The 20,545-nt window shown below is 44.3% G+C and overlaps 1 protein-coding gene, 2 non-coding genes and 1 pseudogene across 5 annotated transcripts in view; 3 read left to right on the top strand and 1 right to left on the bottom strand.

The window, feature by feature from the left end:
• TEX14 (testis expressed 14, intercellular bridge forming factor) overlaps positions 1–20,545 on the top strand; it is a 150,276-nt gene that overhangs the window by 34,464 nt on the left and 95,267 nt on the right. For 2 of the 3 annotated variants that reach the window (XM_072136277.1, XM_072136276.1), the window contains exons 3-5: positions 11,057–11,171; positions 15,289–15,454; positions 17,633–17,766. In XM_072136277.1, coding sequence (XP_071992378.1) covers positions 11,057–11,171; positions 15,289–15,454; positions 17,633–17,766 — 415 coding nt within the window. Of the gene's footprint in view, positions 1–11,056; positions 11,172–15,288; positions 15,455–17,632; positions 17,767–20,545 lie in introns of those variants that run through there. The other variant, XM_072136278.1, reaches the window with a different exon arrangement.
• Positions 2,636–2,853, top strand: LOC140120135 (small nucleolar RNA U3). The gene has a single exon (XR_011853540.1). It is a non-coding gene; the product is annotated as a small nucleolar RNA U3 (small nucleolar RNA).
• Positions 3,619–3,817, bottom strand: LOC140120030 (small nucleolar RNA U3; annotated as a pseudogene).
• On the top strand, positions 7,188–7,405 carry LOC140120138 (small nucleolar RNA U3). The gene has a single exon (XR_011853543.1). It is a non-coding gene; the product is annotated as a small nucleolar RNA U3 (small nucleolar RNA).

The following is a 20,545-nucleotide window of genomic DNA, read 5'->3' as shown; positions in this document are numbered from 1 at the left end:
GTTATAGATTTTTCATGGCGGGAAGTGAAAAATGGAGATGGAAAAACAAAAAAGGGCCAGGTGTTATAGGGTTATAGGCATTTCTTCTCTAGGGCAAAGAACACATTAGTCTACACACACACATACATACATACTTACATACATACATGTATGGAAGCTATTCCTCCTCCACATGAAGCAGTGTAGGCCGCCAACCAAGAGATCCATTTAGCATGCATGAGTAGTTTAGCAGGTTTTCAGTTTAACAAAATTACCAGTACTAGAGCAAAAAGCAAGGCAGAGAGCAGGGAGCCTTGATAAGTCCCCCTCCCAGCGGGAAGTATTCAGAGAGGTACCCATTGACCTGTACCTGCACCCTGGGTTGGACAGGCTGTGTTTGAATATGCATTTTAGGGGGGAGGGGAGGGGAGAGGATGGAAGGGAACACTCCATCCTGTCTTTAGACACTGCTTGAGCTATTGACAGGGTGGAATGGTCCTTTCTTTGGGAAGTAATGGCTAGATTTAGATTGAGGGGGGGAGGGTTGTTTATTTCCCCGATTAAGATGTTATATAATGACCTTGGATAAGCATAAAAATATATTTTCGGATAAGACTAAATTACAACAGGGAACTTGTCAGGGATACCCATTATCTCCCCTGTTACTTGATATATTTATAGGAGTTTGGCTCAGGGCGCGTTCACACGTTCCGCTAGCGTCGCGGAACGTGTGAACGCGCCCTCAATGTCGGTTTTGAAAATTAATTGGCAAAAAGCAACTCTCTGGCCTTTGGGACAAGAACTGCCCTCAACAGTAGTGAACATCAACAGTCTGGAATCCAAAACTATGTTGAAACTAACTTGAAACCAATTATTTATAAAATTAGGTCAAACATTTTAATTTGGGTTAAGATGCTCCTTTCCAAGATTCATAGAATAGGCCTTCTCAAGATGGTCCTCCTCCCACAGCTACTGTGATAACGACCTCCCGGTTGTGGATAGCAGATATATTGGGGCAGATTTATCAAGCTGTCTGAAAGTCAGAATATTTCTAGTTGCCCATGGCAACCAATCACAGCTCCCCTTTAAAATATTCATGAGCACTGGTAAAATGAAAGCTGAGCTGTGATTGGTTGCCATGGGCAACTAGAAATATTCTGACTTTCAGACTGCTTGATAAATCTGCCCCATTGTTTTCGTCTGGTTGAAAGATTTAGCAATGAGTTGATTTGGGGAACCCCCAGAGCATAAAACTACAAATTCTGGAGACCCCAAAGCAAACTAACAATACAGGAGACCCCAAGAGCATCAAACTAATAATACTGAAGGCCGCTACAAAACCAGCACAAATGTAGCAGAATTGATTGGCACCAGTTTTGCTTGGTTTGGAGAATGGGGGGGGGGGGAATTGACCTCTGGAAGCTTTCATTAAAAACGATAGCAGTGCAAACGAAATTTTTTGCTGCACAAACGTAGCACAAACGTTTGACACCAATTTTGTTTGATTTGAACAAGGTGGGGAAGGGGGGGGGGCAACTTCACTCTAGGTGTTTCTAGGTGCCAGGATTCAGGAGATATAGGTGTTTGAAGTGCCCCCCTCCAGCCTGTCAGCTGAAGGCAGAATATCTGCATCTGTAGCTGAACCTGGTGAAGGTGATGGAATTATGCTATACATATTTATAACATATTTTGGTAAAAGTTACTACTTATTAATAAAACTTTAATCTGAAAAAGCTTATGTTTGTTCACATTTGTAGTCAATTGTTGGCACATTTTACACAGGAATATATATGTAACTAACACAACTCAAAACTATCCAATCAAGTCAATATCATCATTTTAGAAGCAGAACGTCACAAATTGACCTGGACATTGAGGGTGTGTTCACACGTTGCGTTTTGACCTGCGTTTTCATTGCGTTTGAAACACATATACAACAGCTGAGGAGGGGTGATTTGCCTAATTACATCACTGTTAACATTTCCGTTTACAAAACGCATTGTAAACGCGATGTTAATGTACCCGTTAACAACGTGTTAACGCATGCGTTAACATTGTGTTTACAGACATAAACGGTAATGTAATTAGGCAACTCACCTCTCATCAGCTGTTGTATATGCGTTTCAAACGCAATGAAAACGCGACCAAAACGCAACGTGTGAACTCGCCCTCAGGCACCAATGACCCACAGTCACAAAGGGGTTAATGAGAAAACCCCTGTATGGCTTCCAGGTGCACCTGGTTTTCAATACTGTTTCAGGGGAATGAAATGATTTTGGAAGTGGACATTTCCTGTTTTCAGTACTGAGATTCCTGTATAAAAGTACTACCATGGTTTTGGTTTGGCAACAAATGTTATTTTACGCTGAATCACAAGTCTGTCCCAGTCAACCCACGTGGGTGCAGCATGTCCCACTCTCCATGTGCTAGTGAGTAGGAGGAGCTGCAGAGCTCCATTGGTTGCTTTGGAGACACATATGCTAATTAACTGTGCAGTTGTATTGTGGGTATTACAATTTCTTACACATGTGTCTACAACCAATCACTGTGCCTGAGTACGTGCAGGCTTCCCTGTGTAGTGTGTTGTTCTCGTGTCTCCCTGAGGTGAAGGGCAGGGTGCTATCACCCGGGACATCTCTCTGGCCAGTAACAGGTTAAGACTATACTTTCAGGGATCATTTCTATAGTTTTTAACTGCGGAAATGTGCTCTAAAGTGTTCAAACCCAGCAACCATGAGGAGGAGCTGTAGTGATCTCTCCTGAGCGTGAAGTGAGCTCCCAGTTCTGCTTCATTGCAGGGACTGGCTGCTGTTGATGATCGTTCTCCTTCTCTATTACAGAGGAGGTGGAGGGAGAGATCACAAGCTGAGTGGTTGTATCTTATTCTTGTCATCTAAAGAAAGATTTAAGAATTAGAAACATAGTATAATCTCTATAGGCTCTTAGTGTCTATGTTGAAGCATTGTTTCTACTTATGGATATTAATCCACATCAGGATTGTGTAGTATTAAATTCACAATTTTGCATTAAATAATTAATGGTGGGGGGCAGCATAAAAAATAATTGATGGTGGGGGACAGTCTGGTAATTAATGGGGGTGGGGGTCAGCACAGGAAATAATCAATGGAGAGGGATCCTAGTATATTTAATAATTATATATATAATAGTTCACAAGAGGGTGCAGTATATTAAATAATTAATTGAGGGGGGCCCAGTGTATTAAGGAAGCGGTCACATGTACCTCTATTTATCCGGCCCTCCAACGGTGTGAGAGGGACAGTGAACAGCCCCCTATATATAAAGTTTGGGGACCCCTGGGTTAAAAGAACCAACATAATGATATTAGTTCGAGAATAAGTCGACTTTCTTTAACCTTATAAGTTCAAATTCATGTTGGAGTGGGATGACTGGCTAGATTGAAATTCCCTGATACACATTTAATAGGGACTCATATAAGTGCTGCCTCTTGTTAGTGAACAGGAGCCAAACCATCCAGTCCTCTTAAAAAGAGACAAGTCGACTAAAAATGTTTCCTTTGCCAAAGCAACATGACTGCTACGCTGAATAGTGTCTACTTTCATCATTTCCCTTGTTATATAGCCATGTACTTCTATCTTTAGGTGACAAGAATAAGATACAACCACTCAGCTTGTGACCTCTCCCTCAACCTCCTCTGTAATAGAGAAGGAGAACGATCATCAACAGCAGCCAGTCCCTGCAATGAAGCAGAACTGGGAGCTCACTTCACGCTCAGGAGAGATCACTACAGCTCCTCCTCATGGTTGCCGGGTTTGAACACTTTAGAGCACATTTTTTGATTGAAAGAGCCTTTAGTCACAGATACACAGTAAAACTTACAGACAGTGTGTGCCATGACGCAGCATGGGCTTTGTACAAAGCACACAATAAATTAAGATACACTCCTAGCACTATCCTAACACTATGGCAGAATAAGTGCTACTCTAGCATACTAGCTCAGGCAAACAAAAAACACACATTTTTCAAATAAAACAGCTAACCTGCAACAGGGGATACAGATGGGAGGGGGGGGAGGGAAAAAGGGGAAGGGGGTAAGTTGTCACAGGCCCAAAGCTTTATTGAAAAATAACAGACACATGAGGGAGGTAGGGGGGGAACGAGAGGATGGTAAGTCGTCTTCTTCCTGGATGCCTCCTTCTGTGAGGAAAGAGGCAAAGTCCCATAACTCCCTAAATAAAGTCCATGGTCAGATAAAACAAGATAAACAAAGTCCGCAAGAGAAAAATGAAGAAGTGGCTTGTCAGTCCTCTTCTTCTAAGTCCACCCTGCTGTCAAGGGAGGCGTAGTCTCTGAGCTGGCTCAAGACTAGCCGTGACAGTCCTTGATGGACAAAGTTTCTCTGTGAAGGGTGAAGGGCCTCCTGGCGTACCACAGGATGTCTTTGAAGCAGTTCATAAGACGCCAGGCATCCTGGATGGCCCCCACCGTGTGGGTGCCTTGGAACAGGCCATAAAGTGCAGCGTGGCACGTCATGGTGTTCCTGGGCACAGAAATAAGCAGTTCGTGATCCAGAGCTTTCAACAGGCCCCGTGCAAAGGGGCATTCCCAGAACAAGTGCAATGATGTCTCCTCCACAAAGGGACATCGGGGGCAGTACTGGGTTTTGCTCAGGTTGCGGGCTGCCATAAATGACCGGGTGGGGAGGCCCCCCTGGATGGCCATCCATGACAGATCCTTGTGCCAGTTGTTAAGCCTTTCACACGACATGTTGGACCACACGGTGTCCATGGTGCTGGTGGTCAGCCCCGGAACACACTCCACAAGATCCTTGGCTCTGATGACTTTGTGGATAGTTTTAGGCTTCCACAAATCCGGCTTCAGTCCCTCCAGATGTTGATCCCTCACAAATTTCACCGCCCTGGCATAGTACCAGGGAGGATCCCAGTTGTAAGGGAAGGAGCTGTTCCACTTGTCCCAACCAAGCCCCCGCCACAGGGGAAGAAGGAAAAAGCGGGACATGGACTTCCGGCAGAGTCCCTTGGTGTTCGCAGAGTTCTTCGAACCATGTCACACACAAAAGAAATCCAAAGCAAAGTGGGGATGTCGGGGATGCCCTTACCCCCCTTGCGAATCTCCTTGTACATTACAGACCTTTTGACTCTGTCCATCTTTGAACCCCAAACAAACTTAAACACGGTCCTGGTAATGGCCTTGCTGACTTCGGCCGTGGGAGGCCATGCCTGTGCTACACTACACGCAGCACCTCGTTACGCAGGACCAATGCTTTCCCCGTGAGGGTAAGCTGTCTGAGGGCCCACAGTCCAATCCGTTGGTTTACCTTGGCCAAGCGTTCTTGCCAAGACTTCGTGGCTGCTCCGTCTTTCCCAAACCAAACCCCCCAAACCTTGATAAAGTTTTGCTGGATGGTGAAGGGAAGAGGTGCAGAAGAAGCAGAGTGCCAGTCCCCGAAGAGCATGACCTCCGACTTCTTGCAGTTGACCTTTGCCCCCGAAGCTTGTCCGAACAGCTCACACGTCTGGGCGAGTTCCGTCACCGAACACTGCTCTGCGCAGAAGACGGTAGAGCGAGCGACCTATGTGTTAGGCTACATTCCCACTGCTGTGAGCCCGCCGCACCGTAGCACGGCGGGCACACGGCAGCGCGTGGAGAGGAAGAGGAGATGAGCGCAGCTCACCCCGCCCCTCTCCACAGGAAGTAATGGCGCACGGCGCCGTAATACGGGGAAAGATAGGACATGGCTACGGAGCGGTACGGTGCCGCAACGTACCGCTCCCGTACGATGCCGTGAGCCCATAGAAGTGTATGGGGGACGTATATCGGCCGCGTATAGGTCGGCCGTACATACGTCCCCCATACTGTAGTGTGAATGTAGCCTTAGACTGACAGGTTTCCAATTGTTGGATTAAGGCTGTTGCCACACGCAAACGCAGGCAAAGCCTCGCCTACCCTCTATTTCTTAGAGGGTCTAAGAAATAGTGAAAAAAAGAAAATAAAAGGTTTAAAAAATGTCAAAAATTAATAGAATATTAAAAATTCTAATCACCCCCCCTTTCCCTAGAACTGATATAAAATATAATAAACAGTAAATATGAAAAACACATTAGGTATCGCTGCGTCCCAAAATGCCCAATCTATCAAAATATAAAAACGGTTATAACCGGCGGTGACCTCCGAAACGGGAAATGGCGCCCAAATGCCCGAAATGCGACTTTTACGCCTTTTTACCTGAAAAAAAAAATGTAATGAAAAATGATGAAAATGTCGCACAGTCCTCAAAATGGTAGCAATGAAAACTTCAGCACATTTTGCAAAAATTGACACCTCACACAGCTCCATACCCCAAAATATATAAAAAAAGTTATTAGCGTCAGAAGATGGCAAATTTTTTTTCCTTTTTTGTACACATTCGTTTAATTTTTTTGAAAATGTATTAAAACACAATAAAACCTGTATAAAATTGGTATCACCACGATTGCACCGAACCAAAGAATAAAGCTGAGGTGTTATTTGGAGCGTAGAGTGAAAGTCGTAAAAACTGAGCCCACAAGAACGTTTTTTCCAATTTTTCCACATTTGGAATTTTTTTCCTGCTTCCTAGTACACGACATGGAATAATAAATAACATCACAGGAAAGTAAAATTTGTTACGCACAAAGTAAGCCCTCACACAGGTCTGTACACGTAAAAATGAAAAAGTTATGGATTTTTGAAGGTGGAGAGCGAGAAATGAGCGAAAAAAAAACTGCGTCCTAAAGGGATTAAGCTACAAAATGGCTGCGTCCTTAAGGAGTTATGGGGTTAAGAAACTCAGTTGCCTTCAAATAAGCTCTGCTTGTCAAGCTGTGCAGATGTAGCCAGGTACAAGACATGCGGGTGGGGGTGGGTGCAGCATGTGAGGATTTCCCTGATCAGGTCACACTCCCCTTGTGCTAGTGAGTGGGCGGAGCAACAGAGCTGAAACCTGTTTCCTGTTGGTTGCTCTGAGTCACATATGCTAATTATGTAAGTGTGCAGTTGTATTGTGGGTACTAACATTTACTACACGTGTAAAGGTAGAGAAGCTTCATTTCACCCACATACACGGCTACAACCAATCACTGTTCCTGAGTACGTGCAGGCTTCCCTGTGTAGTGTGTTGTTCTCGTGTCTCCCTGAGGTGAAGGGCAGGGTGCTATCACCCGGGACGTCTCTCTGGCCAGTAACAGGTTAAGACTATACTTTCAGGGATCATTTCTATAGTTTTTAACTGCGGAAATGTGCTCTAAAGTGTTCAAACCCAGCAACCATGAGGAGGAGCTGTAGTGATCTCTCCTGAGCGTGAAGTGAGCTCCCAGTTCTGCTTCATTGCAGGGACTGGCTGCTGTTGATGATCGTTCTCCTTCTCTATTGCAGAGGAGGTGGAGGGAGAGATCACAAGCTGAGTGGTTGTTGCTTATTCTTGTCATCTAAAGAAAGATTTAAGAAATAGAAACTTAATATAATTTCAATAGGCATTTAGTGTCCAATGATTCTACTTGTGGATATTAATCTACATCAGGATTGTGTAATATGAAATTCATAATTTCGCATCATATTGAGCAGTGGTGGTTCTCAGAGCTTACTCTGTGGACACCCAAGTCGATACCCCAGATTAGAGCTCACCATACTAGGTTCATAGAGTGCATGCCCAACAATTCTTCTTAGGGCTCATTCACACTGCCGTCTGCGGGGCCGTACATGCGGCCGCAAATTTGCGGCCGCATGTACGTCCCCATAGACGGCAATAGCGGCACGGCGGGGATCCGGTGCCACACATGTGTGGCACCGATCCGGGCCGCACACCGCAAAAAGATAGAGCAAGCTCTATCTTTCGGCGGATGTGAGGCCGTGTGCCGCTATTTCCTATGGAGGGAGGAGGGGTCACCCCCTCCTCACCTCCAGCACACGGCGGTATGCCCGCACGGCGGGCATACCGCGTGTGAATGTACCCTTATATGTAGGGACCCAGGAGAGAAGCTGCGATGGTCCCAAATTGCCCTCCTCCTTTTATCTGCGCTTGTGTCCTCAGCAATAAATGACTGTGCCTAATTTGCTGTGCTGGTACTTTGCCATATAAAGGTGGCTTTTGGTTGAAGTTTGGGCACTTGTAATGTAAATTACTGCTATAGGGCAATACAGTTCCTCTCCTCTGCTAGTAACCTCTCAGCACACAAATGTTTCCTCAGATGTTACTGCTCCATGTATAACATGTAGTTCTGCTGCATTGCAGGGACTGGCTGCTGTAGATGACCATTCTCCATTTCTGTTTAAGTTGTCACTTTTTATTAAAAAATTCATTGTGAAGTGGCAAACAAGTAAGGCTTCAGACATTTGGGTGTTATTTTCAGTTATGGGGTTCACCATAGGGAATAATAGTTTTTTAATTTTGATAGATCAGGCATTTTGGGACGCGAGAATACCTAACATGTATATGCTTATGTTTGTTTATTTTTCTTTCAAGTGTAGGGAAAGCGGGGTATTATATATACTCGAGTATAAGCCAAGGCTCCTATTGACTCAAGTATAAGCCAAGGGTGGGAAATGCATTGGCCACAGCCTCCCCTAGTATATAGCCTGCCAGCCACCAGTAGTATATAGCCTGCCAGCCACCAGTAGTATATAGCCTGCCAGCCCCCTGTAGTATATAGCCAGCCAGCCCCCTGTAGTATATAGCCGGCCAGCCCCTGTAATATATAGCCTGCCAGCCCCCAAGTATATAGCTAGCCCCCTGTAGTATATAGCCTGCCATACCCTTGTAGTATATAGCCTGCCAGCCCCCTGTTTTAAATAGCATGTCAGCCCCTGTAATATATAGCCTGCCAGTCCCCTGTAGTACATAGCCTGCCAGCCCCTGTAGTATATAGCCAGCTATATGTGCACGGCCCGGCTGGGGCACAACTGTAATGTCAGCCGCTGCTGACCTCACAGTTGTGTGCTGGCCAGGTCTTGAGCATGAAGCTGTCGTGGACTTGGAGCCGACACCTGCACAAATGAAGAGGAGTTGCCTGGGGCTTCAGAATGGTGAGTACTCCGTTTGTTTTTTTATATACCCAAGTGGGGAGTTTTCAGCACAAAAATTAGAGTTTGTTTGTTATATTTATTTTTATTTCTCCCTAGGATCCTTGAACCTCTCGTATACACTGCAATAATACTATAATGCTGTATATGGTCATTTTACTGCGGATTTGTATAGCTCTGCCCGGATCCTGCATAATGGCAGGCCTTGAATATGCGGCATGGCTGCTTCTCTTCCTATGAGGAGCAGAGGGGTGAGTAGCACTCCTCCTCATCTTTACCTGGCTGCATGCTTCGCCCGGGTTCTGGACGGGGCCTATAACACATTTCTTTAATGTGTTCTTAACCCCTTCCCGTCGAGACCCTTTTTCGTTTTTGGGTTTTCCTTTTACAATGTTTCAATTAATTTTTCATCTTCAAAAATCCCTAACTTTTTAAATTTTTCCATGTAAAATGCTGTGTGTTTTTTTTTAACAAATTGAACTTCAGAGAAACGGTATATAATATTCCATGGCATGTACTGGGAATTGGGAAAAAAATTCAAATGCAGAGAAAATGGGGAAAATTGTGTTTGCGCTGTATTCTTGTGGGCTTGGATTTTACGGCTTTCCTTGTGCGTCCCAAATGACATGTCTGCTTCATCCTTTGGGTCGGAGTGATCACGGGGATACTAAATTTGTATAGGTTTTAAAAATTTTTCCTAAATTTACAAAAATGTAAACTTTTTTATGGAATCTTTTATATTTTCAAAATAGAAAAAAAGTGGTATTTTCGACCTTGGGTGCTATTTTCCATTACGGGGTTAAATGCCGGGAATAACCTTTATTATATTTTGATAGAACTGACATTTTGGGACGTGGCGATACATAACATGTTTATTATTTTTACTGTTTATTTTTTTTACTGTTTATTTCAACCTGTGAGCCCTCTCCATACTCCCGAAGCCGGCATGTGACGTAATACTATATCACATGTCAGTAAGGGTTTAAACGGGATTTCCCATGAAAGAAAATTCTCAAATTTCAATCCCCTAGTGATGATTACACAATAAAGATAATTTTTAACCCTTTACTTCACAATTTTACTCAGTTTTATATCTTTTTTAACTCCTTTCACCCCCTAGGCTGGTCAGTGCAAATTTCCAGGGTGTGGGCAGGGACTCTCTAAGCAGACACATTGGGGCTGATTTACTTACCCGGTCCTGTTGCGATCCAGCGGTGCGTTCTGTGTGGAGGATTCGGGTCTATATACACTTTCATTTAGCTTCTGAACATTCACTAGTATCTGATGCATAGATAGAGATGAGACAGATCAGAGATGATAAGATCCACAAGATACCTATTGCACACAGTAACTGTCAGCTCTTCTAAATCTTTGCTATTCCACACACTAGATCTGCTGTGCCTTCCTGGTGTACCTCCACAGATAAAGAACTTATCCGTCTGTAGTTTATATTTCTCCTCATGCTGCTGCCGGCAGGAACCCAGTGTCTGTGTGTCCGTGTGAGCTCCGTCCTGGACTGCAGTGGGCGGGGCTAGAGTGCAGGGAGCAGAGAGAGAGAAACTCAGCTTTGTGGCCGTCACACAGAAATCCAGAATGGCTAAGTCACAAGATACAGGGACGTGTCTAGGGGGTAACTGAAATTGTGTACAGCAGGACTGATAGAGACAGGTTGGACTTTTATCTGTGAAATGCTGTATTTTTGTTAATGACAGTGAATTAGAGTATTATGTATTATTTAGTTATCTTAAGTAAATTTAAGAAACTTGTCTTTGTGGGACTTAACCATATAATATAGCATGAGCTACATATAGAAAGAAGCCAGTAGGATACAATGTTTTTGGCTACTGTAGTAAACAGAGCATCCTTTAACGCTAGCTATAAATTTTGCTTAGGGTTCTTATTAAAGACATATTTGCTAGACAGATGGACCGGAAAAAAAGAATCTTTCCCAGGAACAGTAAAGAACAGTAATTGCCAATGTGTTTTACAATTGAACCTAGATCCTAATAAATGCAAATACATGTGGTGCTTTTCTATGCAGGCATTCTTCCCGATTCCACAAATTCTCAAGGACAAACAGCATTGTTTGTGGCTGCATTGCTTGGGCTCCGAAAAATAGTTGAACTGCTTTTGAATTTTGGATCCAATCCTAATCAGTAAGTACTTTAGTAACATGGAATGATTACTACAATTATATAGTGGGTACTTCCATGTAATGTAGTTGGTGCTTAATGGCACTTTAGCTATGCTGTGGTTATGTTTGGTCATTAAATAAAAATTGTCATGAGGATTTTGTCATACAAGATGTCACCAATCTGTTATGCAGGATTGTGACAGGATCACACTGATGTTCTGCTATATTATTAGAGATTTGGCAAAAAACTTTGCACGCTCTATTGAGATGACCTAAGGAGTCACAGTGGTGGATAAACATCGCACTGGCCCGACCCCTATTGGCGTGACTGTAGGGCAGGTACTCAATCTAAGCTATACCAACCCTTTGCCACCCAGACTTAAAATCATGTGTCTGGACTAACCCCTTCTCGATTCAGGTGATAGTAGTGCACTGTCGGAGGGGACATCCTGTGCAGTACTATTACATCATGCTTCTGGTGCAAGCTCACAGCTTACTCCAGCCTCTAGAACCCACGACTAGAGATACCTCCTATCATAGGTGTTAACCCTTACAAGCCTCAGTCAAGTATGACCACTAAGGGTACATTCACACGCGGTATGCCTGCCGTGCGGGCATACCGCCGTGTGCTTGAGGTGAGGAGGAGGTGACCCCTCCTCCCTCCATAGGAAATAGCGGCACGCGGCCGCACATCCGCTGAAAGATAGAGCTTGCTCTATCTTTTTGCGGTGTGCTGCCCGGATCGGTGCAACACATGTGTGGCACCGGATCCCCGCCGTGCCGCTGTTGCTGTCAATGGGGACGTACATGCGCCCGCAAATTTGCGGCCGCATGTACGGCCCCGCAGACGGCAGTGTGAATGAGCCCTAAGCTCCCCACCCCGGAACCTGACTGAGGATACATTAGCATGCCCTGTCATTTACACTACACTGCAATACATTAGTATTGCAGTGCAGATGATCCCTTGTTCAAGTACAACTCTGGAAAAAAGTGGGAAACAAAATTAGTAAAAAAGGTTTTTAATAAATAAAGAAAAATCCCCCATTTACATGAAAAAATGCACATAAAAAAACAGAAATTCGCCCCAAAAGCCCCCCCCCCCCTGTATACAGGATGCCCCGTCTGCGTCAATCTGTAGAATATATCTGAAGCATTAACAGACCTGTACATTGAACGCTGTAAAAGAAGCTCTGAAAAACTTGCCAGGAATTATGATTTTTTCATCAAATCCCTTTACATAAAATGTTCTAAAAAAGTTGCTAGGCCCATAACAATATCACTGAAAAGAACAACTTGTCACACAAAAAAGCTCCCAAATAGTTTGGTCAACCAAAAAATACAGAAATTATGAAAATGTGATATAGTTTTTCTTCAGTAAATAATTTTTGTGGTGCCAGGAGCCTGCAAAATGGCCAAGTTGTTAAAGGGTTAAACCAAGGATATCCTAAGATATGAGACATCTCTGCCTCTACAGGCAGTCCCTGGGTTACGCACAAGATAGGTTCCATAGGTTTGTTCTTAAGTCCAATTCGCATGTAAGTTGAAACTGTATATTTTATAAATGTAGATCCAGACAAAAATTCTTTTGCCCCAGTAACAATTGGAGTTTCACCATTTTTCGCTGTAATTGGACCAAGGATTATCAATAAAGCTTCATTACAGACACCTTACAGCTGATAATTGCAGTCTGGGACTATAGTAAAGCATTCAGAGAGCTTTAAAGGGCACCTACCACCACAAATCTACCTATAAAGGTAGATTGGGTGGTAGGTGGATCATTGGGACGTGAAGATAGCCCTTTTAAGGGCTAATCCTCACGTCCCTGCACTTTTTTGAGAACTTTAATTTGATATTTATTCAAATGTACTTATGTGGCTACCGGGGCGTGGAGTAGCCGCTTATGAGATTACACGAGGCGGCTACTCCACGCCCCGGTAGCCACTTTACTCCTCCTACTCACCCATCTTCGGCGCGCAGCTCCGCGTAGCTGCGCGCCCTCGTCCGGCGAGCCTGCCGTCTGCGCATGCGCAGAAGAGCAGGCCCGCGCCTGCGCGGTCACAACTCCGAAACAGGCGCGGGCCTGCTCTTCTGCGCATGCGCAGACGGCAGGCTCGCCGGACGAGGGCGCGCAGCTACGCGGAGCTGCGCGCCGAAGATGGGTGAGTAGGAGGAGTAAAGTGGCTACCGGGGCGTGGAGTAGCCGCCTCGTGTAATCTCATAAGCGGCTACTCCACGCCCCGGTAGCCACATAAGTACATTTGAATAAATATCAAATTAAAGTTCTCAAAAAAGTGCAGGGACGTGAGGATTAGCCCTTAAAAGGGCTATCCTCACGTCCCAATGATCCACCTACCACCCAATCTACCTTTATAGGTAGATTTGTGGTGGTAGGTTCCCTTTAAGTAGGGGACCGGCTATACATGCAGGTCATTTGTATAACATGTTCAAAGACCTATTTCTGTGTGAAGCTGTGTGTCCCAGAAAATGTGTTACTGTCTCCATCCTAGATAACAAGATGGTGGCGGTTTTTGTTTCATGGTTAATGATTAATCCTGAAAATGATTTTATGATGGTGAACAGAATTGCACTCACTATTTGCCTCTAGAACAGCAACCTTTTAGCGTGCACTTACAGTAGGTAACACCCTCCATACATATTGCAGCGCACCTTCTCCCACTACTTACCTCTTCCAGAACACTCTCCCTGCACTGTATTACTAATCCCTTATAGTACTCTACTATAAATTTCAGTATCCCCATATGGTACTATAGTGCAAATCCCAGCATAGTGCACTGTTCCAGAGAAAAGATAACTTGGCACTTCTTATAGGTCAAAAATTGAGGAGAATTTATTTAATCCAGAATAAACACTACAGCAATCCAACAAAAATTATTATTTTGCAACATTTCGGTCTTATAAATTCAGACCTTCATCAGGCGCAGATTGCAAGGTATAAGTAGAAATGGAGATGAGATGCGGTGCTATGACCGCTGGAGCGCAGGTGGAAAGGAGGAAAAGCGGGTGCTCCCGCTGAAGAGATGAGCGCTCATTATTTACGCCTTGCGATCCGTGCCTGATGAAGGTCTGCAAAACCGAAACGTTGCAAAATAATAATTTTTGTTGGATTGCTATACTGTTTATTCTGGATTAAATAAATTCTCCTGAATTTTTGACCAATAATGAGTGCCAAGTTATCTTTTCTCTCTATATATGGTGTAGTAACCTACTTGTGCACCTATATACTCCGAAACATCGATTGACGTGTTTTTTTTCCAATATAGTGCGCTGTTCCACACATTCCAGCATACAGTATCTGCATGGTATTCTGCTACAAATAACACCAGATCCGTACTGCCATAAACCATACATACCTTTTCATTGCACTGAACTACAAATACAAATTCCAGCATATCGTAATGCGACTGGACTAAAAATGCCAGGATGCAACATTTATTGTCAAGTGGTCCAGCCATACTTTACTTGAATGCGCTTGAAGAAATATGAAGAATTTGTCATAGCTCTAGCAGGAAGCCACATTGCACATATTTTTATTTACTTAATTTAAGTGTGTTTACTGTGTGCCAATAGGGCTGGATTAAGGTTGGTGGGGGCCCCTGGGCGCAAAATCTGGTGCGACCCCCCATTAAATCACTGTATACAGCCCCCCAGTAATCACTATATGCAGCCCCCAGTAATCACTATATACAGCTCCCAGTAATCTATATATACAGCCCCAGCAATAAATATATACAGCCCCCAGTAATTAATGTATACAGCTCCCCCAGCAATCAGTTTATACAGCCCCCAGTGATCACTACATACAACCCCCAGCAATCACTATACAGCTCCCCCTGTAATCACTATATACAGCCCCCCAGCAATCACTATATATGGTTTCCCCAGCAATAAATATACCGTATATACGGCCCCCAGTAACTACTGTATACATACCCCTAACAATACCTATATACAAATGGCAGAGCAGGGAACTTATTATACAGTGATCCATACGGTAAACTAGAGAGAGTAGTCAAAGGAGGAAATTCTTGAAAGTGGTAAAGAGTAGTTTTTATTTTGCTTTATCCTCATCCTTGTCCATTTTAATGGGGAATAGCATTTCTCCTTTTGTGTGTTTACAGCCGATGTAATGATTGGAGCACTCCGGTACACGCTGCAGCTTTTTCCTGTGACCTCTGGATTATGAGTAGTCTTATTCGTGTAGGAGGGGACTTGCGACTTCATGATAAAAAATCCAAACAACCATATGACTGGGCACTCATGGCTGGGAAAGATCAAAGTGCTCAGGTTTGTCAGATATATATTTATTTGTCTGCATAAGATTAAAACCCCTGATAGCTTTTCTTGTGATAACGGCATCTGTCACAGGGTGAAATATATGAGGTAGCAACTAAACTGGCAGTTCTTGGATGGGCAAGTGATTAGGACTCTTATTAGGTAAAAATTGGTCATAGATTGATGTCTGCGTCAAAACAGCAGGTCTCGAAAGGTGCTCCTAGTGTGCAGTAGCTCACACTGACCAAAAGTGCTCCAGTAGAAAATAATTGGTCACAGGGCAATAGTCTGCAAAGTCTCACAGTTGTGTATAGGGAAGAAAGACAAATTCTTGTGGCTTAATCCCAATGAAAATCTACTGAAAACTTCACATGCAACTTTTTTCCCTATAAATTTTCTTTAATGATAGGCCCTCAATTGTTTTGTTGTTGATGTTGTTTTTGCAGGAAAGGGTTCAGTGGACATTGGTGAAGGTCTTAGAGGAAGGATCTGTACCAATCATTAATTTAAAGGGAACCTGTCATCAGCAGGTTGCCTAATAAATCACTACCAGAAGTCAAACAGCGTAACACCTTCTAGTTGTACTTGCTTTCATGGACCAGTGTGGTGGCATAATCCAGAAAATCAACTTTGAAGTGAGCTATATAGTGGTTCTATAAAGTCAAGGAGGCGGAGAGTATAACACTGAAATCAAGGTGGGGAGCTCTGAACGCCTCCTCCTCTGTGATTGATATCATGCATCGGACTTCAGGAGATCTGGTTGGTGATGTGTCTGGATGTAGGGCCATCAATTACAGTGAAGGGGAAGAGAGAGCTGGATTTCTGTGTTAAATACTCCGCCTCCTTGACTTTATACGACCAACTAACATCTCACTTCATAGCATAGGGCAGTGATGGCGAACCTATGGCACTAGTGCCAGAGGTGGCACTCAGAGCCCTTTCTGTGGGCACTCAGGCCATCAGCCTAAGGCAGAGTTCACCAAACAGGACCAAATCCATTAGATCTTCCTGCAGTCCTAGGCAATTTATGAGATGCTGCGCTCAGCGCTATTTTACAGCGACACTACATTGACTGTTTGGAACTGCTTGAAAAGTAAGAAGGTGAGGAAAGGGCTGCATTATCTTTGGAGGTTCTCATGCTGGACCCACCATTCTTCCTAAACAAAGAGACCCTGGAGAGAAGCTACAATGAGAGTCTGAATTTGCCCACCTTCTTTCAGCTGTATTGGTGGCCTCAGACGGCCGTTACAATTAAAGAAGTGGAAGAACAGGTAGCAATAAGTTACTGCTTAAAATGGCACATCAGGGTAAATAAGTGGGTTTTGGTTGTAGTTTGGGCACTCGGTCTATAAAAGGTTCGCCATCACTGGTATAGGGTATACACTCAGAGTTGTTGCGTGTACAAAGCTACTCTACATTCACGTATATGGGAGTTATGAAAATGGTCAAGCGTATAGTCTCCATTTTCAAGACATAGGACCTGCACCAGGTATTTAAGACATATTGGGCCACATTTACATACCCGGTTCTGTCGCGATCCCCGATCCGGATTGTCCGACGAGGATGAAGTCTGGCGTGATTCACCAAGATGTGTCACTTCCCTGCTGTATGTGAGTTTTAATTTTAAATCCCGCGCTTAGTCAGGTTGGTTAGTTGGATTGTCTGACGGCCACCCCCCCCCCCCCATTTGTGTCGCATGAAAGATTGCGCCAAAATCTGATCATGTGTACCAAAATTGGAAATAGAAATGCGGTCCACGGACCCTTAGTAAATGTGCCCCATTCTGTGGATATGCAATAAATACCTGAATTGGGAATAAGATAACCTGCTGCCATATACATGAGCAGCACTGGGCTGGGATTTGATAAAATGTTATCTGCTGCCGTAACCTCAAACCTGTGATGCTAAGTGATTTGCGCTGTAGGTTTTACTTCTGTTTTATGTTGAATTTCTTACAAGGCTTCGATTAATAACGCATTTGCAAAAGGCTCACAGCACATCTGCTAATACAGCAGAAACCACTGTATTTCTGGTGTGTTTTTTTTTTTACAGCTGTAGCTCGAAGAATAACATTTTGCAGAGTTTCCAGCAGAATTCACTATGTGTAGCCCTAATTGAAAGAAGTTCTAGAACAATCCCTTCATTTTTTATGGACATTTTTTAATGCTTCTATTTATTGTTTCATTTCAGATGATTGAATTTATTGATCGGTGTACTGTTCGTATGCAAGCTTTAATTCACTTTTATCCTTTGAAGCACATGAAGATTGGTGCATCATGTGACCTTAATGAAAGGCCATCTATAATAGACCTATTGTCGCCAAGGTATGTCCACCTTATTATTTACCACAGATTCCAAATTATAAACCTACCGTATTTTTTGGACTATAAGACGCACTTTTTTTCCCCCAGAAAATGCGGAAAACTGTGGTGCGTCTTATAGTCCGAATGTAGAATGTAGGCATGTGTAAATTGCAGGTCGCGCTTCGTACTTCATGGCATGACCTGCATACTGCACACCCGCAACTCAGCCCTCCACTGCAGGAGGGAATGGAGGACGGCACTCGGCTGCGCTCCTTCAGCTACGGCTGGCAGTAAGCGTAGCCCTTTACACTTACACTCCTAACTCCCCATCAGCCCTCCAATTGAGGAGGGAGTGGAGGTCGTCATCGGGCTGCACTCTGCCAACAAAAGCTGGCAGTAAGCGCAGCCCTTTAAAGTTAAGCACAGCGGCTCTGCCCAGTGCCGCTGCGCTCCTCACCCCCCCCTCAGCCCTCCAAATGAGGAGGGAATGGAAATTGGCATCGGGCTACGCTCTGCCAGCTAAAGCTGGCAGTAAGTGCAGCGCTTTGCACAGCACAGCTAAGCACTACTTTGCCCTACATGTGGTACCCTCCATAACAGGAGGAAGGTGAAGTTGGGCTGTATTCTGCCAGTGAAAGCTATTGGCAGTAAGCGCAGCCCATGACAACTTAAGGCAGCGGCAGCATGCAGTGCATTCTGACTGGACTATTCTGCCCCCAACACTGGTTGGCTGAGCTTGCTGCTTTTCAAGCCTTAGTCAATCAGTGTTTTGTCAAAGAAACAACACTCCCCCCGACCATCAAGTGTTCTGTATAGAGCTGAATCTGACAGAACACTTGTAGTGTCGGCACGGGAGTCATCCTTCAGCACCACGTAACAGTGTGGGGTCTCCCCATAAATTCTCCCCACACAAAGAACACTATTTTAACGTCACCAAATGTCACACAATGACCCTTAATAAAAGTATCCCCTACACTGTCTACACAGTCCCTTACACAGTCCCCTTAGGCTTCATTCACAGAAACATGGCTGCACCGCACTGCTTTGTACGGCACCGTGTTCCCATTGTCGGCATATGGGGGACGTATATACGATGTACGGTATACCGTACGTCGGCCGCATATACGTCCTCCAACGGCCATGTGTATGAAGCCTTATAAGGTGCCCCCTTACATTGGATACTCTATTAGGGAACAGTCTAAAGTGTGCCCTAAAGTACAGGCAGTGTCCGGGTGACGTACAGGATAGGTTCTACAGATTTGTTTTTAAGTTGAATTTCTATGTAAGTTGGAACTGTATACTTTTATAATTGTATACACCTGTGATAACTGTTACAGCTGTATATTGTATCTTAAGGCTAAAGTACAGGAAATTACCAATTAGCAGAGGTCCGTTTGTAAGTAAGGGTCATCTGTAAGTCGGGTGTTCTTAAGTAGGGGACCACCTGTATTGATAAAGAGGTGGCGGTTTTCCCATATCCTTTATTTTTGACATACGGTATCTGCAGGACATGTCATAAATACATGTTAAGTGCAGGTCGAGAGGCAGCATCTTTATTGAGAACAGGGATCTGCTGACTCCCTTCATGTAGCACAACTGCACTTGCATTGCCACTCTCTTTTCATGTTTATAGAAAAACTATATACCCTGTTATTTTTGGCGCTCCTTTATAAATGAAAAAAGAGTGGCTGTGCATGCGTGGTCAACTGTCCATATGGCCATAATGAGGGGGATTGTACAGACTTCTGTACTCCAAGCGCCTATCATGTTTCTCTGACATATCCACAGGAGATACACAGGAGATTGAAACATCCCTTTAAGAATGGCTTATAGGCTGAGCCAACTCCATACAGGTTTACTGTCTGCTGTAAAATATCCATTACACCAAATCTGTACCACAAAAAGTAAGAGCCAAACAATAAATGGAATGTGTTATTAGGACAACACTGTGAAAGCCATAAAAAAATAGCCCATCAGACAATGTTATCACCAATTTTTTTTTTCCAATTCCATTCGGTGGAGTTAGTCTGTGGATAGTGCAGGGGGCGTCAGAATCCTGGCGTTAGTTCTTCATGAATCTGGTACCCCTGCACTGCTCCAATAGAAAATACCTTTAAAGGGGTTGTCCGAGTTTAAAAAAAAAATAAAATATATGTGGCCGGGAGCAGGCTGCCTAAAATAATAAAGATGCACTTACCTCCCGGTGCCCTCCGGTATCCAGCGCTGCTGTCGCTCCGGTCCGGGCGCCATGTAAACAAATATGGCCGCCGGAGCAGAGCTGGACTCAGCTTCCGGCCGGCCATGGCCGGGTACGCCTATCCGTCCCTATACACAGCATTGTGTATGGGGGCCGGAAGGTTGTCGCGTCCAGCCGGAACTGAGTCCAGCGCTGCTCCGGCGGCCATGTTTGTTTACATGGCGCCCGGACCGGAGCGACAGCAGCGCTGGATACCGGAGGGCACCGGGAGGTAAGTACAGCTTTATTGTTTTAGTCACCCCGCTCCCGGCCACATATAGTTTTTTTTGAAAACTCGGACAACCCCTTTAACATAGAGCGCACAACACAATTCTGGTGGACTTTGCATGATAAATGTGTCGCTCAATCTGATGCATCGGACACCCCTTTCAGTGCAGAATTTTGTGTTGCATCGGGTATAGTGCAGCCGTGAAACCTTTTTAGTAACCCATTTTGCATATCGTAAATCTGGCACTCCCTGCACTTTTTTTTTTTTTCGTGCACCTTTAACATAGGGTTGTGCGACACACTTCTGACTTTACATGTTAAATCTGACACACGGTC

Source organism: Engystomops pustulosus, chromosome 2, assembly GCF_040894005.1.
Source record: "Engystomops pustulosus chromosome 2, aEngPut4.maternal, whole genome shotgun sequence".
Taxonomy (NCBI): domain Eukaryota; kingdom Metazoa; phylum Chordata; class Amphibia; order Anura; family Leptodactylidae; genus Engystomops; species Engystomops pustulosus.
The sequence above is the reverse complement of the archived record's forward strand: the minus strand, read 5'-3'. Positions and strand labels throughout refer to the sequence as shown.